The sequence below is a fragment of the Triturus cristatus genome, chromosome 6, assembly GCF_964204655.1.
Source record: "Triturus cristatus chromosome 6, aTriCri1.1, whole genome shotgun sequence".
Classification (NCBI taxonomy): Eukaryota; Metazoa; Chordata; class Amphibia; order Caudata; family Salamandridae; genus Triturus; species Triturus cristatus.
Window position 1 is genome coordinate 1,885,402,469 of NC_140589.1, and position 24,742 is coordinate 1,885,427,210.

General features: G+C 48.2%; 1 protein-coding gene across 11 annotated transcripts in view; it reads right to left on the bottom strand.

Annotated features, from left to right (window-relative positions):
- Window positions 1-24,742, bottom strand: part of LOC146822296 (protein leg1a-like) — a 466,514-nt gene that overhangs the window by 161,966 nt on the left and 279,806 nt on the right. For all 11 annotated transcript variants that reach the window (XM_085613386.1, XM_085613382.1, XM_085613383.1 and 8 more), the window contains one exon: window positions 21,206-21,444. In XM_085613386.1, the coding sequence (XP_085469512.1) occupies window positions 21,206-21,444 (239 nt within the window). The remainder of the gene's footprint in view (window positions 1-21,205; window positions 21,445-24,742) is intronic.

Below are 24,742 nucleotides of genomic sequence, written 5' to 3' on the forward strand. Positions count from 1 at the left end.
GCATATGAAAGCGCAGATTGTTATTGTAAATGGACCGCATACTATAGTCTCTGAGAAAAGCAGAAACAGATTTATTCACATGTTTCCTAGCTTTCTCAATTTGTGGACAAAAATTATCGGACCAGTTCCATTTCTGCCTTTGGAATATGTTAGAACACACAAAGGCAGTTTTGGGGAAAAGTGAAATCAGTTCTGCAAAGGTGTCCTTCATAATCATTTCCAGTCCTACCTCAGTCAAAGTGCCTAGGTCATTGCCACCACAGTGCACTATTATGAGGTCAGGGTGTTGGATATGCATGAAGGATTTCACCAATGGCATCAATTGGTGCCACTTTAACCGTCTTTGTCCAATCCATTTAATGTCTACATTTGGCAAACCTAGGTCTTTGTGAATACCTTTGTTTTCTGCATACCTTTGGCTCCAGAAAATATAGCTGTGTCCCACAATCCACACTCTAAGCATCTTGAAAGGAGGTCTGGATGCACTCAGATGGCCTCTGTAAATGAAATGGCAGTTTGGAAAGTAAGATTTTTCTAAAATGGTGGCTAAGATGCAGTTTTGAAAAAAGACAAGAAATCATTGGTTGTTTGACAACCTTCTACACATGTTTCTGTTTTTTAAACACATGATTCTTATTGGTTAACAAAAACTGATTGTAAGGAACATTATATATGATAAGCTGATATGTTGAAAAGTCAAGCACACTTGCTGTCTTGATTAGCAACATTGTGTGCTGAACTTGTGACCTGTGTGCTCAGTACAGTGTTCCATGGTCTGTTTCTATGGTAACAGGCAGAAGGCAGATTGGGGGAAGGGTTCAAATGTATGTCATTTGAAAAGGGTTGAAATGTTTAACCAATAGTGTAGGACCTGGGGTCTCCAGGCCCTATGGGGCGGTAACGTGGCACGAGCGGCTGGGCACCCAAAGGTCTGTGTGTAAAGCAACCATACAACACGCACCTCTCATGGACGGGGAACACACACAATAAGTGACGCCACACGGTATAAATTATGCAAATAATTCAAGTTTATCCAAGTAGAGCTAGATAGATGCAGTTCATGAGATATCAGTGCAATGCATGCGTTGTAATACAATCCATCAAGATATACATGCCTGACATGAGATGTAAATGCAGTTCATAATCTATAATTGCAATTCATGAAATATACTGACACTGCAGGAGATGTACATGCAATTCAAGGAGATGTATATGCACGCTTCACTTTCACCAGCGCGTTATTCACTAGTAGGTTCAGCTACCTGTAGCGCCCTAGGTGTGATTACAGCGCTATGCGCGCTAAGCGGTGACTACCTCTGAAGGGGGCATCTAGCACAGAGCACTACTCGTAATTGATGACAATGGATACTTCAAAACGCAGCATGTAGAACAAAGCGCTCCTCGTACTCAATGACACTTAATACTACAAAGCGGAGCATGTAGAACAAAGCCCCACTCGTAACCAATGACATTCGATATTTCAAAACGGGGCATGAAGAGCAGAGCGCTACTCGTAATCAATAGCATTTAGTACTTCAGAACGGAGCATTTAGCGGGGACATGAAGGACAGAGCGCTGCTCGTAATCAATAGCATTCAGTACTTCAGAACGGAGCATTGAGCGGGGAGCGCCACGGGACTTGAGGAGCAAGTCTCTCAGGCTCCGGTGCAGTTCGTAGGGCACCACGCTTCAGTACCGTTCAAGGGGGCACAAGGAAAGGATCCCTCGGCGGGGTCTCTCTGTCGCGATGACAAGGGGGACTCCCACGGAGAGGGAACCCGGGCTCAGGGTGCGGTGTGGCTCCCAACCAGTAGGGGGCACACCGGGGTCAATCCCAGCCTCCGGGCTTACCTTGCGCTCGACGTCGGAAGGCGTCCGCTCCAGCGGCGATGGGGGGATATCGTCCACGGCCTCGCGCACCTTCTCTCACAGCTGCGATGGCAGCGACGGGGCCCCGGGCTTCTCCACGGGCCTCGTGACTCTGAAGGGCACTTCTTCCGGCCTCTGGGCCGCCGCGGTGAGCGCGCTGGCTTCCACGTCACAGGGGGGGGCTCAAATTAAGGAGGGGAGCTCCGCGCTCAGCGGAGCACGCTGCCGGGGGTCCCAGGCCAGGTCAGGGAGCGCAGGGGTCACAGCGCTAATACCTGGTCGATCCCCGGAGGGTCTTCAATCTGCTTTGCATAGGGTTTCAGGGTTCAGTCTGGACACGCAGTCTCAGCGCTTGGCATATGATTTCAGAGTTCAGTCTGGACACGCAGTCTCAGCGCTTGGCATATGATTTCAGAGTTCAGTCTGGACACGCAGTCTCAGCATTCAGGTTCTATTCTCAGATGTTGTATGAAGTCTTGATGGCGCAGATGTATCTGGCGCCCTTAAGAGGTTCTGTTATGAAAGGGGGGTAGGGAGTGAATTGGCGACTAGGTCCTTCCTAGTCAGGCTGGGCAGAGGTGCTCCGGGTCCTCCTACTGCTGGGCAAGATCAGTGGGTTTCACAGGGTCCCTCACTCACTTAAGAGGCAGCACCTAAATCCTGTCACTCTCAGAGGCATAAGTCCCTGGCTAGGCCCTACCGCCTACACTCCTGCGTGGATTCTTCCAGCTCTGCTTTACCCCACTGGCCAACTAACTACAAAAAGTTCCCTCCCTCACTTAAGTAGCCCTAGGTCAGGTGACCTCTAGCTAAGGCGGCAAAAGTAAAACTCCACCTCTCTTCTAGAAGGTTCCAGCACATTCCAGGAGCTTCCCCATTCTACCTATGGGACAAAAAGGCGGGCTGGTGTCGCAACATTGTTGTGGGGTCCCAGCCAGCTCCTGGCAGCTAGGGTGCTACTATGAAAGACCACTCTGTAGTAGCAGGGGTCTGTGGCAGCCATCTTTGGAGAAGGGAGCACCTGCACCTTAACACTGATTGGCAATGAAAAGGCGCCCGGAGACCTAGTCCAACATAAAAATGAGGGTGGAAAAAATAAGGCACGATCAAAAATAGAAGGGGAGACCACCCTAGGGCTGACAGGTCCAACACGCGTCCCCCCCAGCCGAAAGAGGGGAGAGCTACCCAACCTCTAGGGAGTTCTCATCGCTAAGGCGGAAAAACCTGGAGAGACAGTCAGCATTGGCGTGGTCAACTCCGGGCCGATGATCCACCCGAAAATCCATCCCCTGTAGGGAAATGGACCACCTCAACAACTTGGGGTTTTCGCCTCTCATCTGCATGAGCCAGCGAAGGGGCCAGTGGTCGGTCTGAATAAGGAAGTGAGTTCCAAAGAGATATGGCCTCAACTTCTTCAGAGCCCAGACCACCGCGAAGGCTTCTCTCTCAATGGTGCTCCATCGCCGTTCCCGAGGGAGGAGTCTTCTGGATATGAAGGCCACTGGTTGATCTTGGCCCTCGGTATTGAGTTGCGAGAGCACCGCACCTATGCCGTGCTCCGAGGCGTCTGTCTGTACAATAAATTCCTTGCTGAAACCTGGTGTTGCTAGTACTGGAGCGGTACACATCGCATGTTTCAGGGCTGACGATTACGGCCACGCATCTGCCAGGGGTACAGAATGCTCAGGCGGACGCTCTGAGCAGGCTGATTCAGGAAAACCACGAATGGGTCATAAACGACGACGTACTAGGAGAAGTCTTCGCAAGGTGGGGGACTCCAGACGTAGATCTGTTCGCCACCGCCGAAAACAGCAAATGCCGAGACTTCGCATCCAGGTACTACCAGCGGGGGACGCTGGGGAATGCGTTATGGATCGATTGGTCGAACAGCTTTCTGTACGCTTTTCCACCCATCCCCCTGATTCCGGCAGTGCTCATCAAGCTGTCCCAGTCCAGGGCGCAGATGATCCTGATCGCCCCGGAATGGCCCAGACAGTGGTGGTTCACGGACCTACTTCACCGGTCTCTCCTTCCTCACATGCGGTTGCCGTGCAGGCCGGACCTTCTCACGAAGTTCGGGGGGCGGATGGTGCACCCCAACCTCTCGTCTTTGAGTTTGGCGGCATGGCTCCTGAAATAGTGCAATATTGCCATCTGAATCTACCAGACGATTGTATGGACATACTGAAGGAGTCTAAACGACCTTCCACTAGGACGTCCTATGCCTACAAGTGGAAGAGGTTCTGTATCTGGTGTAAGTCCAAGAACTTTGATCCGACGACATGTAAGGAAGATGTCATCCTTCCGTATCTTTTGCATTTGGCGCAGTCTGGCCTTAATTTCCATTCCATTAAGGTTCATCTGGCTGTCCCGAACCCTGCCCACGCCCTCTGCCCGAAGACCCGAACCTCCTCTGGAACGGGCGCTTCTTCTTCTCGGCCTTCTCCAACCCAATGGCCGTCAGGGTTTCCGCCTCCGCCTTCATGCGGGCCATCTCATCATCCGCATGTTTCCCGAACAGGGTTTCCCCCGAAAAGGGAAGGTTGGCCACTCTGTGCTGCGCCTCTGGTTTGAGGGACGTCAGGCGCAGCCACGAATGCCGCCTCTGGTGGACGCCATGACAGTAGGCGTGGGCGGCCAACAAGGATACATCCGCCGCCGCGCCGATCACCTGATTAGAAACCAGCATGCCTTCGCGCACTGTCTCCAAGAAGTCCTCCTTCCTGTCCCGGGGCAGCAGGTCCGCATACTGCTGCAGGGACTCCCACAGGGCCCGGTCGTAACGGCCCAACAAAGCCCCTGCACTCTCCGCCTTCATGGTGGTGGCGGCGGTCCCACACACCTTCCTGCCCGCAGAATCCAGCCAGCGGCTTTCTTTGTCAGGCGGGACCGTCGATGAAGGAGCGGTTGCATGTTGTTTCCTCGCCGCCATCACGATAACCGAATCCGGCTTCGGGTCCACCCTCAAAAAGGTAGGGTCCGACTCCAGGGCCCTAAACTTTTTCATGAGCCTGGAGGGGGCGGCTTTCGTCACCGCGGGGGTGAGGAACAGCTCCAACGCGGGCTCCACCAGTCCTGGTACAAGAGGCAGTAGAGGGCGAGACAGATGTTTCTTATGAAGTGTCTCGAATATCACGGATGTCGTGGGTGTTGGAACCGTCACCGTGATACCCAATTTTGCTGCCCCTCTCAACAGCCCCTCTTGGAAAGAGACCAAATCGTCCACCGGAGACACCCTAGTCCCCGGCGAGTACGACAGCGTCGGGGAAAAATCTCTGGTCGAGGATCGCGTGCGCGACCTGGACCTGTGCCTCCTACGGCGTCGTCCTGAGTCCGACGATGACCGTCCATGGCTCCGTGATCTTCTCCTCCTGAGAGAGCGGGAGCGCGACCTCTTCGGCTTTGGTCTGCCCGCCGGTCTAGCCGGTCCCGGCGACCGCGGGCGTCGTGGCTTCGGAGTCCCCTCCGGCGGAGTCGGGTACCTCGGAAGGGAAACTGACTGCGGGGGAACCGCCAGCCGCCCCAATGGAGTGCGTGGTAATGACCAAGGTGGGGGCGGCAGAGGTAGTGGCCGCGGATGTGGAGGCGGTGGTGGAGGCGGTGGTGGCGGAGGTGGTTTTCCCCGAAAAGGGAAGGTTGGCCACTCTGTGCTGCGCCTCTGGTTTGAGGGACGTCAGGCGCAGCCACGAATGCCGCCTCTGGTGGACGCCATGACAGTAGGCGTGGGCGGCCAACAAGGATACATCCGCCGCCGCGCCGATCACCTGATTAGAAACCAGCATGCCTTCGCGCACTGTCTCCAAGAAGTCCTCCTTCCTGTCCCGGGGCAGCAGGTCCGCATACTGCTGCAGGGACTCCCACAGGGCCCGGTCGTAACGGCCCAACAAAGCCCCTGCACTCGCCGCCTTCATGGTGGTGGTGGCGGTCCCACACACCTTCCTGCCCGCAGAATCCAGCCAGCGGCTTTCTTTGTCAGGCGGGACCGTCGATGAAGGAGCGGTTGCATGTTGTTTCCTCGCCGCCGTCACGATAACCGAATCCGGCTTCGGGTCCACCCTCAAAAAGGTAGGGTCCGACTCCGGGGCCCTAAACTTTTTCATGAGCCTGGAGGGGGCGGCTTTTGTCACCGCGGGGGTGAGGAACAGCTCCAACGCGGGCTCCACCAGTCCTGGTACAAGAGGCAGTAGAGGGCGAGACAGATGTTTCTTATGAAGTGTCTCGAATATCACGGATGTCGTGGGTGTTGGAACCGTCACCGTGATACCCAATTTTGCTGCCCCTCTCAACAGCACCTCTTGGAAAGAGACCAAATCGTCCACCGGAGACACCCTAGTCCCCGGCGAGTCCGACAGCGTTGGGGAAAAATCTCTGGTCGAGGATCGCGTGCGCGACCTGGACCTGTGCCTCCTACGGCGTCGTCCTGAGTCCGACGATGACCGTCCATGGCTCCGTGATCTTCTCCTCCTGAGAGAGCGGGAGCGCGACCTCTTCGGCTTTGGTCTGCCCGCCGGTCTAGCCGGTCCCGGCGACCGCGGGCGTCGTGGCTTCGGAGTCCCCTCCGGCGGAGTCGGGTACCTCGGAAGGGAAACCGACTGCGGGGGAACCGCCAGCCGCCCCAATGGAGTGCGTGGTAATGACCGAGGTGGGGGCGGCAGAGGTAGTGGCCGCGGATGTGGAGGCGGTGGTGGAGGCGGTGGTGGCGGAGGTGGTGTTGGCGGTGGTGGTGGAGGCGGAGTCGGAGGTGGAGGAGGAGGTGGCGTAGGCATCCGAGGAGGCGTATACACCACAGAGTACACCGATCCCGATGACTCTCTCTTCCTCGACGTCGATCTTCGCCTCGACGTCGAACTTCGCCTCGACGGCGACCTTCGCCTCGACGGCGACCTTCGCCTCGACGGCGACTTGTGCCTCGACGGCGACCTGTGCCTCGACGGCGACCTGTGCCTCGACGGCGACCTGTGCCTCGACAGCGATCCGTGCCTCGACGGCGATCCGTGCCTCGACGGCGATCCGTGCCTCGACGGCGATCTGTGCCTCGACGGCGATCTGTGCCTCGACGGCGATCTTCTGGACCTCGTGCATCTCGACGTCGATCTCCTCTTCGACGGCGACGTCGACCGTCTCCTCTTCAACGACGGCGAACGGCGATCTCCCCCCGATGGCGAGCGCCGACGCCGGGTCCGATCTCGACGCCGACTGCTGGAAGTCGCCGTAGACGGCGTTGTCGCCGAAGACGCCGATGTAGTCGACGGCGGCCTATTCAGGTCCCTCGACGTCGACCGCCGACGCCGCTTCTCCCCAGAGCCCTGGGGAGACGGCGAGCAGATGGTGGTCATCCTCCTCGACGCCGCCGTCGACGCCCTCTACGGGGAGTGGGAACGCTTACTGGTCTTCCTGCCCCTGGGGAGCCCCCCAGGGGCCTCAGTATGGGCCAAATCAGCCCCTCCAGACCCACCTGGTGCCTTCAGCCTTCTCTCCTCCAGGATTTGAAGCATGATTTTCATTCTGTCCCTCAGGGTCCTGGCAGAGAACGAGTGGCAGATATCACAGCCTTCAGGCACGTGGGACTGGGGAAGGCAACCTATGCACACCTCGTGTGGATCAGTTTTAGCCTCCTTTCTACCACATTCCGGGCACTTGTCGAACAAGCCAGGCATGTTGACAGTACCAGCCACTAAACACTTGAAAAAGTGACAAAAATTGACAAAAAACTACAATAAACCCTTGAAAAGGGGAGAGCTCAATGCTCCAGGGTCCTGCTAGCAGGAGCCGGAAAAAAGAACTGAAAGTAATAGGGACCTGCTGGGCATTCTGGGATACTGGGGAAAGTTCTGGAAATCTGGAAAGTTTTCTTAAAGGCACAGTATCCTGTTCTAAGCCACATAATGGCAGCCTTTGGGGCTTGTCTGTCCACTCCTTCCTCTCTATCATTCCAGAGGCTTTTGCTGGTAGAGGCAGGGTTTTTTCCTATGTGGGGAAAAGCTGGACAGGCAGTGCTGTTTGTGGATGTTGGTGGAATTCTAGTTGAAGTACTGGACAGTGTAGCCTGTGGGTATAGGCTGCATTATCTGTCTTTAAATTAAATTCTCTCTTAAAGGTGTATGCAGGTCTGCATGATTTGTCACCTTTAGAGATTATTTTTTATTGCTCCGGGGTCCACGCACATGGGCGGGTCTATTCACTAGATTATGACTATACACAGAGATCCCCTACTACAGAACTGCCTCCTCCGCAAGCTCACGGGGATCCATCAACTTGCGGTCCACCAGATGTTGGCGCAGCTCCGGAAAGCTCTTAAAAAAAGATCGTACAACCCTTGGTAGTCCTGTACCTCGTTGCCACGCACCCAACCATCTAGTGCCTTTCTCGCATAATCAAAAAAATCTACCCATGTCTGTGTGGACAGCTTATGGCTGCCACGGAACCTCTGCCTGTACCTCTCGGGGTTAAGACCAAACTTTTTTAACAAGGCCCCTTTCATGGGGGCATACCTGACCTGATCCGCCTTGGCCAAATATAGCAGGGTGTCCCTGACATTGGGAGGTATATACCGGTATAAACCACCTCCCCACTTACTCTCGGGTACCCCATGGGCAGTCAAGGCTACCTCGTATGCCTCCAACCATTTCATGATGTCGTCCCCCACGGTGTAATTGGCAATTACCTCCTTAGGTAGGTAGAATTTTGACTCGTGAGGTTCCTTAGGTATGCTGCCACCATTGTCCTTATTGGACACGTTCAATTGGAGGGCGCGTAACTCCAGCTCTTTTAGCTGAAGCTCGTGCGCCAGCTTCTTTTCCTCCATTGCCCATCTCTTGTTTTCCCTTTCTTGTTCCAATTTGGCCCGCTCCCACTTTAACTGCCTCTCCTCCCTCCTGTCCTCGTACTCCTCGGGAGACGCGCTCCTCCTCGACCCTGTCCTACTACTGGCCCCAGAACGTCTCCCTGGGGCACATTTTCAGACACATCCACATTTAATATGTCGATCACTTCTTGGGCGCTCTCCTCCTGAGGTACATCTGGCACCTCCTGTCCCTCATCCCCTCTCCCTTCTGGGTGAGCCTCTACCCATGCCCTAATGGCGGTGCGGAGTTCCGGTCCTTTGGCCTTCCGCATCCCAGGCACCCCCATCCCCTGCCCGAACTCCCTCAGTTGCTTTACAGTGTACCCCTCGAGGTCAGATAACCGGAATTCCATTCTGGCAGGTGGGGACCTAGATACTAAGGAGAAAATTTCCTAGGGTAAAGGTGACAGTACCAGCTAACCAGGACTCTTGCACTCTTCAGCCTGGACAGTGAAAATAAGAATGCAGCAATCACTGGTTTCAGAGCTCTGGAACAAAAAGGCGTTTAATTGTGGCGCCCTCCGTTTCACGGAAGGGTGCTGTATGGTCACAGGTCCCAAGATCCCACCGCTCGCCAACAATGTAGGACCTTGGGTCTCCAGGCCCTATGGGGCGGTAACGTGGCACGAGCGGCTGGGCACCCAAAGGTCTGTGTGTAAAGCAACCATACAACACGCACCTCTCATGGACGGGGAACGCACACAATAAGTGACGCCACACGGTATAAATTATGCAAATAATTCAATTTTATCCAAGTAGAGCTAGATAGATGCAGTTCATGAGATATCAGTGCAATGCATGCGTTGTAATACAATCCATCATGATATACATGCCAGACATGAGATGTAAATGCAGTTCATAATCTATAAATGCAATTCATGAAATATACTGGCACTGCAGGAGATGTACATGCAGTTCAAGGAGATGTATATGCACGCTTCACTTTCACCAGCGCGTTATTCACTAGTAGGTTCAGCTACCTGTAGCGCCCTAGGGGTGATTACAGCGCTATGCGCGCTAAGCGGTGACTACCTCTGAAGGGGGCATCTAGCACAGAGCACTACTCGTAATTGATGACAATGGATACTTCAAAACGGAGCATGTAGAACAAAGCGCTCCTCGTACTCAATGACACTTAATACTTTAATACTTCAAAGAGGAGCATGTAGAACAAAGCGCCACTCGTAACCAATGACATTCGATATTTCAAAACTGGGCATGAAGAGCAGAGCGCTACTCGTAATCAATAGCATTCAGTACTTCAGAACGGAGCATTTAGCGGGGACATGAAGGACAGAGCGCTGCTCGTAATCAATAGCATTCAGTACTTCAGAACGGAGCATTGAGCGGGGAGCGCCACGGGACTTGAGGAGCGAGTCTCTCGGGCTCCGGTGCAGTTCGTATGGCACCACGCTTCAGTACCATTCAAGGGGGCACAAGGAAAGGATCCCTCGGCGGGGTCTCTCTGTCGCGATGACAAGGGGGACTCCCACGGAGAGGGAACCCGGGCTCAGGGTGCGGTGTGGCTCCCAACCAGTAGGGTGTGCACCGGGGTCAATCCCAGCCTCCGGGCTTACCTTGCTCTCGATGTCGGAAGGCGTCCGCTCCAGCGGCGATGGGGGGATCTCGTCCACGGCCTCGCGCACCTTCTCTCACAGCTGCGACGGCAGCGACGGGGCCCCGGGCTTCTCCACGGGCCTCGTGGCTCTGAAGGGCACTTCTTCCGGCCTCCTGGCCGCCGCGGTGAGCGCGCTGGCTTCCACGTCACAGGGGGGGCTCAAATTAAAGAGGGGAGCTCCGCGCTCAGCGGAGCAGGCTGCCGGGGGTCCCAGGCCAGGTCAGGGAGCGCAGGGGTCACAGCGCTAATACCTGGTCGATCCCCGGAGGGTATTCAATCTGCTTTGCATAGGGTTTCAGGGTTCAGTCTGGACACGCAGTCTCAGCGCTTGGCATATGATTTCAGAGTTCAGTCTGGACACGCAGTCTCAGCGCTTGGCATATGATTTCAGAGTTCAGTCTGGACACGCAGTCTCAGCGCTTGGCATATGATTTCAGAGTTCAGTCTGGACACGCAGTCTCAGCATTCAGGTTCTATTCTCAGATGTTGTATGAAGTCTTGATGGCGCAGATGTATCTAGCGCCCTTAAGAGGTTCTGTTATGAAAGGGGGGTAGGGAGTGAGTTGGCGACTAGGTCCTTCCTAGTCAGGCTGGGCAGAGGTGCTCTGGGTCCTCCTACTGCTGGGCAAGATCAGTGGGTTTCACAGGGTCCCTCACTCACTTAAGAGGCAGCACCTAAATCCTGTCACTCTCAGAGGCATAAGTCCCTGGCTAGGCCCTACCGCCTACACTCCTGCATGGATTCTTCCAGCTCTGCTTTACCCCACTGGCCAACTAACTACAAAAAGTTCCCTCCCTCACTTAAGTAGCCCTAGGTCAGGTGACCTCTAGCCAAGGCGGCAAAAGTAAAACCCCACCTCTCTTCTAGAAGGTTCCAGCACATTCCAGGAGCTTCCCCATTCTACCTATGGGACAAAAAGGCGGGATGGTGTCGCAACATTGTTGTGGGGTCCCAACCAGCTCCTGGCAGCTAGGGTGCTACTATGAAAGACCACTCTGCAGTAGCAGCCATCTTGGGAGAAGGGAGCACCTGCACCTTAACACTGATTGGCAATAAAAAGGCGCCCGGAGACCTAGTCCAACATAAAAATGAGGGTGGAAAAAATGAGGCACGATCAAAAATAAAAGGGGAGACCACCCTAGGGCTGACAGGTCCAACAAATAGAAATGTGTGTTTGGGTTTGAATTTATGTGGGAAGGAATGTGATTTGATGTTTGCATGTATATGTGTGGAAAATGAGAGGGAAACTTTGCCATTCTTTGGTTTTGCTGACAGGTGCACAGTGCAGAGGTTCTGTATAAGAAAATCTGGTGTGTGACTCATATACTTCTTAATCTACAAAACTACTTGAAAGGTGAGTTATTTCATTGAGAGGAGGTCTTTTGTGATAAGCATTTTTGTTTTTCATGTGTTTGCAGGGAGATAACTGTGATGTTTTTATATTTTGGTACAATTAGAAATCAGTGATTGTTTATGAATTTGTGAAATGAGTTATGTTTCTACACTAAAATGTAGTACTCCTTCTAGATGAAGACATGTGTTTTGTTATAATGCAAGGGATAGTGTTGTTTGTCTAGAATCACACAGTAAGTCTGTGGGCATTTGGGAGTCACTGTGAGAGAAGCATGTGGTAACATCATGTATTTGCTGACAGATAACTGTTTTAAAACCTGTCATGTTGTCAAGTTTTAGTAGCAATAGAAGCCAGTCTTTGCTTATGCATTGATAAAATGAGTCATGCTTTCACACTAATGTGCTGTAGTCAGTCAGTCAGTCAAAATTCCTTTATTCGATAAATTAATATCATAAAAGACACATACAATCCTAACAAACACAATTAAAAACATTGAATAAAACACACAATTCATGCCATGAATCCCGATCATAATATGACCTATTTCATATTCAGATATAAATAATGTAAAAACTACGGTTATAAAATTTGTACGTAAAATGTTAAAAAATGATCTAATTTAAAACCTGCAATGGAAAAACAATTTTTTTCCTAATACGCATAGCTGCGACCAGGAAGCTTGCGACGTGAAACATAATTCGTGGGGTACTTAGTTGCAGTAAATATATAAGTGCTGGCCTAACCTGTCTAAAACCCAGCTCCCTCAATATCGGCAGCAAAAACTTCCTCCTGCAATCCTTGTAAAAACTACAGAACATTAAAAAATGTAGAGTGTCCTGTCTTGAACTATTGTCACATTGGCAGGGTTCTGCACGATCCACAGTGCACCAGGTTTTAAAAAAGCCCAGAGAAAAGTGCACCAAATTAAACCTAAATCTGATTAGGAGGAACCGGTGGTATGAGGCATTCACAACAATCAGATATGGTTCAGGACCAGGGGAACTGATCAAGGCATAATTGGCTCTAACTGTTGGCTTTGTCATTTCTAGCTCCTCACGTTCTAAGGAAAATAAGGTCTCAAGGGCAGTTTTGGTCATTGCAAGATCCTTCTTCGTGATAGTTTCTGGTGATCGGAAGAGGGCCTCTCGGCCTATCTTTTGGAACCCAGATTTTATGTATGCTAACCATGATATTTTATTTACATTATCCAGTTTTAGGCAGTTATTCAATATTACATGGTTTAAAGTAATTTCTTTGTTCAGCCAAATCTTGAGCCAATAAAGGAGAGGGGCGATTCTAATCAGGTCTGTCACAAAACCAATCCCCACTTCCGTGTGTGTAGAGAAAGTCGGAGTAGACTGTGGAACAGAAAGGGTTTCTCGTAGGAACTTATTTTCAATAAGCTGTATTTTATTATGGTTGGTGTAGCCCCATATCTGGCAACCATACGTTGCCACAGCTAAACATTTTGCCTCGTAAACTTTTAGTAGGGCTACAACTGGTCTAGCCCCTAATCTTTTAACAAAGCCTCTAACTCCCGAAACTGTCCTAGCAAATGCCACACTCCGGCTATTGATTTGTGGGTTCCAAGTGCCCTTTTCATCAAAACGACCCCTAAATAAGGGAATGTTGAGACCCTGTTTACCACATCCCCACAACAAAAGAAAGTTTTAACCCTGGATTTCTGCCTTCCCTTCCCCGCAATCAAGACCTGAGATTTTTTCGCATTTATTTTAAGGTCCAGATTTTGCATAAAATCTCCGAAGGCATCCAGCAACTTTTGCAACCCTACTCCAGTGCGAGCCAGAAGCACTGCGTCATCCGCATATAGGAGAACCGGGACAACCTGGTCTCCTATATGCGGGATGTCTAAAGATACCTCTCCCAGTTGGGAATCGAGAGCGTTTATATAAAGGGTGAACAGCAAGGGGGCCAAAATACATCCCTGTCTGACACCTCTGTCTGACCTAAAGTGCCTCGTGCATCGCCCATTTGAGTTGACTCTAATTTTGGCTGATAAATCCGAGTGAAGATCGGCCAAAAAATATACAAGGGAAGGTTGGAGGCCCATGGTCAATAGGATATTCCAAAGTTTAGATCTATTGACAAGATCGAACGCAGAGGAAAGATCCATAAAGCCCATGTACAAAAACCCCTCCTTGGCCACAGTATATTTATTTATTAAAAGGTGCAAGTTTAAACACTGGTCAATGGTGCTCCGTTTAGGTCTAAAACCGTATTGTGCATCCGACAGGATCCCACTCCCCTTCAACCATTCGCTTAATCTGTTGAAGACCACTCTACCCAGTATTTTGACAGATGAATCTATCAAGGAGATTGGTCTGTAACAGGAGGGGTCCTGTCGGTCTCCTTTTTTAAAAATTGGAATAATGATTGAGGTTGCCCAGGTATCAGGAAAACTATTATTATTTAGCCCAGTCCTATTGAATACATTGGTTAAAATGTTTGCCCAAATATGTGGATCAGCTCTAAACAGATCCGCAGGGACCCCATCAGGTCCCGGGGCCTTGTTTCGCGACATTTCTTCTATGGCCCTTTCTACTTCAGGAACCTGAAAGTCCAGGGAATAAGAATTGCTTTGTGGCAAGCTTGATGAAGCATGATTACCATCTACAGCCAGGCTGTATATTTTTTCGAAATGGGTTAGCCATGCCTCGTCAGGAATATTACAATCAAATTCGTGATTTTTATCCTCATTAGAGAACAAGGGCTGATTTATAGTTGCCCAAAATTTCCCACTATCTTTCAGGGTGTCAGTAGATAGAAGATTTGCCCAAGCTTCCTCCCTTAGTTCCTGTTTTCTTTGGGCTAAGGCCTGTTTATATACTAGCCTTTTCGAAATTACAAGATCCCTATCTCTGGGGATTTTTTTCAAGGCTTTAAGAAGGTCAGCGTGGGATTGGGAACAGTTTTTGTTAAACCATCTTTTTAACAACTGAGGTTTTTGCTTCCCTTTAACCAATAGATTCTGATTTATTTGTCTACAAATAATGTTAAAGGCATTTATAACCTCTGGGCCTTGAGACTGGGGATCTAGGCAAATATTAAACTCCGTTTCGGTTTGAGACCGAACTTCGGACAAAAAAGTAGTTGGAACCACTTTAGTCCACCGGAGTTTCCTACCCTGATCAGTTAGGACAACTTCTTTCGCCAAGTTTTGTGACGGATGCCTGAACGTTAATGTTCGGCCACCCGGGATTATCTCCAGAATCACCGGGTTGTGATCACTAAAAATAAAGACCTCTGTAAAATAACGTACAACTTGGACTAGCATTAAGGAACTCAAAAAAATATAATCGATGATTGTACCTTTGTCTTTCCCTTTAAAGGTTGGGATCCTATTTTCTCCCTCCCCACAGGCTGATTCGTAAAGATTCCATTCTGCGAGGAGATATTCTAATTTTTCCCCCTGTTTAGAATGTTCAAAATGTGGGGCGGCCGAGAATTGCGGATCCTCATGATCGTCACCTCGACACAATTTATCGCAAGGGTGGATATTTAGATCCCCCATCAAAAAGATCTCAAAGGAATTCGACCTAGAACTATAAGATAAAAGAAACTGCTCTAAAAGGTCCAGATTATTGTCGGCATCCATTGAGTTATATAGATTAATAAATAAAACTTTATTTACATCGGGAGCCGAAAGTTCCACAATTAAACAGTTTGGACAACCTGCATCAAGCTGCCTAAGTGAGCCCTTTATCTCGAGGGAGAACAACGTGATCAAGCCACCCTTTGCTCTCCCTGCTACACTTTGTTTAGCTGGAATGTGGAAATGGCAATAGCCATCCATAGAAAAACTATTTTGTGTGTCCCAAGTCTCTTGTAGGGATATTATGTGAAATGAACATAGGAATTCCTGCCAACTAGAGTCAATCATTTTAGCCCTAATACCCGCCACGTTCCAACTCATAATCTTGCAAGGAGAGACTGATGGGATTTCCGGGTGTTTTATCTCCCTAATGTCATGTTCCAAGGATGTGAGGGTCTCCTGAGCTGATGCCACCGAGATGGCAGGAGGACTAATGTGCTGTACTTTAATATGTAGATTGTGTGTAGTCCCCTTACCCCTTGCACAGTAGTGAATGAGTTTTGGTAAAATGGTAGGGACAGTGTTGCTTGTCTAGGATCACACTGTGAGTCTGTGTGCATTTGGGAACCACTGTGAGAGAAGCATTTGGTAACATCATGTATTTGCTGACAGATAATTGTTTTAAAACCTGTCATGTGAAGTTTTAGTAGCATTAGAAGGCAGTTTTTGCTTATGCTTTGATTAAATGAGTCAGGCTTTGAAACTAAAGTGTAGTTCTGAAATATGTAGATTGTGTGAAGTCCCCTTACTACTTCCACAGTAGTGAATGAGTTTTGGTAAACTCCTGGGGATAGTGGTGCTTGTCTAGGATCACACTGTGAGTCTGTGTGTTTTTGGGAACCACTGTGAGAGAAGCATTTGGTAACATCATGTATTTTCTGACAGATAACTCTTTTAAAACCTGTCATGTTGTCAGGTTTTAGTAGCATTAGAAGCCAGTCTTTGCTTAGGTATTGATAAAATGAGTCATGCTTTGACAGTGATGTGCTGTACTTTATTATGTAGATTGTGTGCAGACCCCTTACTCTTTGCACAGTAGTGAACGAGTTTTGGTCAAATGGTAGGGAAAGTGTTGCTTGTCTAGAATCACACATCACACTGTGAGTCTGTGTGCATTTGGGAACCACTGTGAGAGAAGCATTTGATAACATCAGTTATTTGCTGACAGATAACTGTTTTCAAACCTGCCTTGTTGTCAAGTTTTAGTAGTATTAGAAGCCAGTCTTTGCTTATGCATTGATAAAATGAGTCAGGCTTTGACACTAAATTGCAGTACTTAAATATGTACATTGCGTGCAGTCCCCTTACTACTTCCACAGTAGTGAATGAGTTTTGGTAAACTCCTAGGGATAGTGTTGCTTGTCTAGAATCACACAGTGAGTCTGTGTGCATTTGGGTAACCACTGTGAGAGAAGCATTTGGTAACATCATGTATTTGCTGACAGATAACTCTTTTGAAACCTGTCATGTTGTCAAGTTTTAATAGCATTAGAAGCCAGTCTTTGCTTATGCATTGATAAAATGAGTCATGCTTTGACAGTAATGTGCTGTACTTTAATATATATATTGTGTGCTGTCCCCTTACCACTTGCACGTGGACTGTTTCAAACCCCTATCCACTATGCATGCAGTCTTCTAACCACCTACACACTTGTCTTTCACACCTTCAATTCTCCAGTCATTATACATACTCTTCCAACAAACACCCTGTCACTCCCCTTGCACTCCTGTAGTGACCCATTCAGCACCATGTACTAATCCATTCACTGCGCCAAAACCCAACAACTTATAAATTCACCTAGGCACTCTCCTTGCAGTACTCTAATCATTCAGTCAGTACCTATGTCGTAATGTAGTGAGGCAGGACTTAGCACATGGACTGCTACAAACCCCTATCCACTATGCATGCAGTCTTCTAACCACCTACACAATTGTTTTTCGCACCTTCAATTCCCCAGTCAGTATACATACACTCCAGAAAACAACCTATCACTCCCATTGCACTCCTCCAGTGACCCATTCAGCACCATGTACTAACGTATTTATTGCACCAAAAGCCAACCATTTATAAATTCACCTTGGCACTCTCTTTGCAGTACTCTAATTATTCAGTCAGTACCTATGTAGTAATGGAGTGAGGCAGGACTTAGCACATGGACTGCTACAAACCTCTATCCACTATGCATGCAGTCCTCTAACCACCTACACAATTGTATTTTGCACCTTCAATTCCCCAGTCAGTATACATACACTCCAGCAAACACCCTGTCACTCCCCTTGCACTCCTCCAGTGACCCATTCAGCACCATGTACTAATGTATTTACTGCACCAAAAGCCAACCACTTATAAATTCACCTAGGCACTCTCCTTGCAGTACTCTAATCATTTAGTAGTTGCTTAGGCCTGTTCCCCTAGTCAATGTATGATTTATTGTATGTACTGGTATGTTCCTAATAGTAAAAGAGTTGTGCTTTTTTGATTTTATTCTTATATTGTATGTGGTATCATTAATTGTAATGGCTTTAATTAACCACACAATACATTTATATTGGTAAGTGCATGCTCTCCAGGACAGGATTTCTGCTACAGCATACCCTTCTAGTACAAATTCCCATATGTAGTGAAGGTCAGCTCTTCCTGTACATTGGGTGTGTGCTCTGTGCTGCTCCACACATGCAATGCATGCGTTCTCTGGGAGTGTGCACTTATTCCCATGCTTGACTCTGCTTCAAGTAGATGTTAGTTTTAAAAATAAAAACAGGCCTGGGTGTGGCTTTCCGTCACAACCGCGGGTGATTTTGCTGATCGGTTTCAGTAATGCCCCTTGACATAAGGGAAGGCAAAGCAGTTTTTGTGCTGTAACAGTTGAACCTTTTCAGCACAAAACATATTTTGTGGTGTGTAGAAAATAGTATGGGTTTAATTTTAGCTCTGGTGCAAAGCTTTAGTAAACCTGGGCCTAAGAGAGCACATGTGGGTGACATTAGGCAAGTAACAGAGGGAAAAGACCTCAGAGGACACATCAGCATCAAGAGGGGCAGAGCACCTCGGATAGGGGGGGAGAAAAAAAGCACTATGGACAGTCCCACTTTTCATGTTTAACTAGAACTCCTTAAAGCTTTTACAAAATTTGAACTTTCACAAACTATTTTTTATGTCTTCTGCCTGGTCACAAGAAACATATACTTCACTCAAACCCATATGCAGAAACTGAAATTTCAATCTGAAACAAAAAATGTATACATGGAATGCTTGCAAATGCCAGATTTGGATATGCGGCATTCCCATATGTAGTGTCATGGTGGGCAAAAAACAATGGATTATAATATGACCCATAGGGCCATATGCATCATTACAAATTGCGATCGCAAACGCCGAAATTCGCAGAATTTCGGCGTTTGCGATCGCAATTTGGCTCAGTGGTATGTATTAAGGAAAAACTGCCTAACAAAATAAGGAATCGCAAAATTTGCGATTCCTTATTTTGCAATTGCATTTAAGGGATCGCAAATTGCTATTCCTTAAATGCAATGTAGGATGCCCAGAAAAAGTGCAATTTGGCCTTAAGGAATTGCAAATTACCACCAACTTCAAGTTGGTGGTAATTTGCGATTTCTCTGAAAATTTTATTATTACATTTTTCAAAGTGCCATGTGGTGCACATACATGCCCTTAGGGCATGTATGTGTGCCACATGTGCACACATGCACATTTCAGGGGTGCAACAGGGTGTCCTTTTGACACCATGGAACCCTTGAAATTGCATTCTCAATTTGCGATTCTGTAATTGAGAATCGCAAATTGAGAATGTCTACCCATTCATTCCTATGGGCCTTCAGGCCCATAGGAATGAATGGGGAGGTATTCCTTAACCCCTTCCCTGCTCATGACGGAACCGTTCCGTCATGAGCCACGGTTGTCGTGTGCTCATGACGGAACGGTTCCGTCATGACAATCCTGCCGGCGGCCGCTCCGCCTGCGCGGCGCTGTTTCCCCGCCTGTGCGGGGCGACAACGCAAATGGGCGGAGTCATGACGGAACCGTTCCGTCATGAGCACAGCTCAACTGTGGCTCATGACGGAGCGGCTCCGTCATGAGCACAGGCCCGCCGCGCTGCCCCCCTGCCCCCCCCAGCGCTGCAGCGGAATGTCCGCAGCAGCGAAGGGGTTAATTGCGCAGCTCGATGTGCAATTCGCAGTTAAGGAATATGTAGGATTCGCAAAATTATTTGCCAATCCTACATACATAGCACTTTGCGATTCTCAAATAGCGATTCGCAGATAATCGCTATTTGAGAATCGCAAAAATGTATTTTCATACATATGGCCCTTAGTGACTAGTAGTGACTGAGCCTCTTATGAGCCTCCCATCCATCACCGGTCTGTTTCTGAAGAGAAACAAAGGTCTTGACTGAGTAATTGTCGAAAATACATGTCATAAATAAAATGGTATTCACTCTTGTAGTACTACTGGTGTGTTCTTCAATTTCAGGAGTGAGCCAGGAGTACTCTTGATTTACCCCTGCAAATAAGCCCAGACTATTACAATAGCGATTCCCACCAACTCCTTTGTGAATTGGTCCACATGTTTATGATGTGATTTAACAACACTGAAAAAAACATATAAGATCTTTGGGAAGGGAAGGGCAAGTGTTCTCTACATTGGGCCTGATTCTGATGCGGTTAGGAAGGCCTCCTAACGGCATTTGCTCCTTCCAAATCAGATCGGGAACGTGTTTTCCCGACCGAGGGCCCAATTATGATGCGGTTAGGAACATAGACTCCCATTGAAGTCAATGGGAGTCCAACCAAATCGTATCTGGAAGCATCCGGATGCATCGTACTCCGCTGGTCGGACTCTCCTGATCCCGAGTGGGTCAGAAGCTATTTCCCAACCGATTTGGTCGGGAAGCTTTTCTAACCCGCATCAGAATCGGGCCCATTGTGTTGTGACTTTTGTTTTCTTTTTTGTTTTCCTGTTCTCATTAAAGGTGCAGCATCATTCGCTGCTTATGAATCACTTGACCATGGGCTGATTCAAGAAACCTTTGTTCTGACTTTCACTTGTAGTATGGCTGGTTTACTACTGCAATCCAGGAGTAACCCAACTGACCTAGAAGAGTAAGTCATATCTAGACATAGCAAGCTATGTGTAAATCTGCCCCAGTGTTTTGCAACTATTGAAGTATGTCGAATGTTTGATGTTTGTGGGCCATTGCCAATAAACAGCGTTTAGATCAATGAACCATCAGTTTTCATGCAGAGTCCCAAGCGTTGTACTGTTAGTCTTGTGTTTACAGTACAGCATGGCATCCTGGAGTTCTGGGCGAGTTTGTGGACTGCATCATCTCCTTCTCTACTTCTGGAAATGTCATATGGCATTTCTTAGTCTCCCTTTATGGACTAATAATGAATATATCATTTTTCATGTGGGAATGGAGCTGCCTGTGCAAATGTAAGTTTTTTGAAACATTTTTCCCAATGAAGAAAACACAGTGACCACATTCCCACCTGCTGTGGGGTTGGTCTCTTCCCATTCACATCTGGAAGCTCTTGGCTTCAAATGCCGCGTGAGAATGCCCCTGGCTTTGGGGGGTTCCAAACTTGTGATGTAAACATGCCTTGGGACCCCATCTTCCCATCCCTTGAGTGGAATCTACAACTATAGATTTCTTGGCACTGGTAGCAGAGAAACCTGAGGTCGTGAATGCATTTACGCCTACTAGGATTCCTTGTGAGAATAAATGGAGGTATTTTCAGGCATATTAAGTATGCTTAAGAGCAAAAATACCATTGTTAATAGCGCCCTCACAGGTTTTTTCTTTCAATAAGCAATGAATTAGGTGAAATAAATATTTACCATTCTATAGATGTTAACATTTCAAAATATGAGAAGAAATACATACCATAAATACGAGTAAAAGTTACGTATGTCTTTATCGTTTGGCAGGCTCTGTTTTGTTTTGGTGTGAAGCCAGGGATGAGGGGGCATTTATTGGCATCCCTCAAGATGCGGCGTGGAAAATTCCCCTGGAATTGTTTTATAGTCACATAGTCGGATGCAAAGTTGGTAGCACCAACGAAGTGCACCCCTTTCAAAAGGCTCCTATCAAAGTCTGCTTCGGGTGCAGCCTCGAACTGTAATCTGGGAAATAAAAAAAGGACAAAGGAGTCAGAGATGAAAATGACTCTTAAACTAAGAACACACAATACAACTGCATACAGTGAAACTTGAGCACACTTGGTAGAATATACACCAGACCTGGCCACCATGAGCCTACAAATAAAGACATTTAAATCATGCAGCATTGTGTGATTGTGTGAGGAAGAGTACAGTGCTGGTCCTCTCCATGTGCCATTGTTTCACTGCCAGACATCACCTAAACCGTGAATTGGTAATGAAAAATTCTCTCTTATTGTCAAGTCGGATTTTAACTTCCTATTTTGAAAATGCCAATTTTATGAAAGTTGCCATTTTCCTGCCTTAATACCTGCAGACTGTGTCTGGGTCACATGGCTGAGTGTAGCTGGCACTTGGACTTGGTGGATTCCTCCTAGACAGACACACAATGGAGAGTTAGGTGTTACTGAATGGGCCATCGCTGACAGGATGGGAGGGCGGAGCTGGGAACACCGCTACTTTTACTAAGGGCTGCATACCGCCTGTAGTTGGTCTGGAGACAGAACACAGAAGGCAGGACACCTGTGGATTTCAAAGGGAAACCTCTAGAAGCTTCTCCCACTTTCAAAGAGGGCCCATGTATAAATATTGGACCTCAGACACCAACTCTTCAGTACATTTCTGGGCCTATGGATATACTGCCAGTAAGAAGGACTGCTGTGCGATTTAAAGGAATTCCATTCTGATGGACTGCTCTGCTGACCTGCTGCCTGCTGCCCTCTTGCCTGGTTGAGAAGGCCTGGACCTGCATCTGTTAAACCAAGCCCGCCAGAGTGACTCCAAGGGATACTTGGCTGGCCTCCGGACTAGAGCCTCAGGGACCGAAGGATCCAATACCCTTGGACCCAGCACCTGAACTCTGCCATATGTAAATCCTACCCTGCCAAGTAGTGCCACTCCAGTCCTGGACCCCTGGAAGAGGGCCTGAAGGTGCTTTGCGAGTCTATCTGTGGACTTAGCAGAACCAACACATCTCCTCTGCTGCACTGCACAATACTGAAAAGGACCGTTGTATTGCTTCTGCTGCGGGGGCTCCCTCAGGAGAAGGACTCCACATCAACCTCACATCCCACATTGACACTACCGCTGTGCAAACATTCCCCGGCACAGACCTTTGTATCGCAAATCTTTTGTTGACTCAAGCCGCGGACATGATGCAGGTTCTCGCATTGTAGTTTCACAGCTCCTCGGAACCAACACATCGCCTTTTACTGCTCAAGACATCTCTGAAACCAGACTTCAAATCACAAGCCCTCGTCGACAGGATCCTTGACCATGACACAGGACCTTGCATCAGAATTTCTCAGCTTTTCATACCAAACACATCACCTTGTCTTTGCGACACATCCTTAACGAGGAACCTCACAATGCTCTACAACCAGGATTTAAGGTCCTCTATTTCAGCTGGTATAACCAGGTTCCAGTAGATGGCCCATTCTCCATCGTGGGAGGCTTAACTTGTGACATTGTCCCGCTCTCGCGTGACCAGCATCACAGTTGGTTCTTTGTGCTTTTTGGCACGATGTTCACTGCAATTTGTTTAATTGCATATCTCATGTTTCACTGATTGTTTCTTTGTCACTCTGGTCTTGTTTTATTTAATAAAGATTAATAAATTATTGTGAATTTGATATGGGATCCTTCTGTGGTCAGTTTTCACTGTGTTACTGTTTGAAGTGTGCACAAATATTTTATGCATTCACTCTAAGTTAAGTCACCGCTCTGTGCTAAGCTACCAGGGGATTCAGTACAGGTTAATGTGGGGATGCTTGTGACTTTACCCCAAAAGGGATTGTGGTTTCTGCCTGAGTGGAGTTTGTCCCACCTCAACCAGCAACCCAATGCCTTACACAAACTTACAGGTTAAAACTACGTAAAGAGTTCAAGGAAGAGGGCCAGTTGGATTAACATCATACGAATGCTATTTCAGCTGTGTCTAATGAAAGATTATAAAAGACATTGGGTTACGCACTCACATGAAGCAGAACTGCAGTCTTTACACATATAATTAAGAGGCAATAGTTTACCTCCTGTGCTGCTCCCCAGGACTTAAAGATGAGAGACATCAGTTTTGAAACCTGATTTCTTTAAAGAGAGTCATTTTGATATGCGAAGGACATTCTAAATTACTGTCAGAGGACAGATGACTCAGAGTTATTATGTTTGGCAAAGTTTTTACTATTTCTTTATAAAGTTTCTCTCAAGTGATGCTGTTTAGTAACAATTTTAGTTGACTGAAAAATAAAATCTGATTATGATACTCATAGTAATAACTTTACAGTCATATTTGATGTTTTTACTGAGCACAATCCCTCTTGTATCAATCAATTATTTAATCATGAATTTCTAAAGTGTGGCTAATCACTTATGAGTTTGTCAAGGGGCTAAAAAAGAAAGAGAAGACAGGAGCGAAAACGATGCAGCATCAGGGGGAGAGCTGGGTCTGGGACCTGCTCAATGGGGTCGCGCTTCGGCCTCTATTAAGTAAGTCTTGGGAGGAGGGAGGGGAGCTGGGAGGCGGTGGGTGGGGCTAGGCAGGTGGCAGGAGATAATGGGGGTCATGCTGGAGCGGCAATGGAAAAGCAAGGAGAAAGCAGTGAAAATGAAGGAAAAGCAAGGAGAGGGCACACCAAAAAACAGGGAAAAGGCAATGAGAAAGCAGCGGAAACAAGGGAGAAGTATGGAGAAAGGATATAAATAAACGAGGGGAAAAGCAAGCAGAAAACAGTGAAAATGAGGGAAAAGCATGGAGAAAGCACACAAAAAACCGGAGAACGCCAAGAGAAGGCACAGAAAGACCAGGGGAAAAAGCAATGAGAAGGCCCAGAAAAAAAATGGGGAAACTAGTAAGGAGAAAGCTGTGAAAAAGAAGGAGTAACAATGAGATGGCATCCAAAAAACTTTGCGAAAAGCAAGGAGAGAGCAGGGAGAGCAAGAAAGAAGCAAGGAGAAGGCACCCTAAAAATGGGGAAACTAGCAAGGAGAAAGCTGTGAAAATGAAGGAGTAACAATGAGATGGCATCCAAAAAACCTTGCGAAAAGCAAGGAGAAAGCAGGGAGAGCAAGAAAGAAGCAAGGAGAAGGCACCCTAAAAATAGGGGCAATAGCAAGGAGAAGACAGAAGCAAGAGAGGTGCAGCAACATGGGACAGCTGGACCCGGCACCAGCTCAATGGGGTCATGCTGAGACCTCCCCATAATAGGCCCTGGAGCAGGGAGGGGTGCGGAAGGGGGTGGGTGGGGCCAGGCAGGAGGCGGGAAAT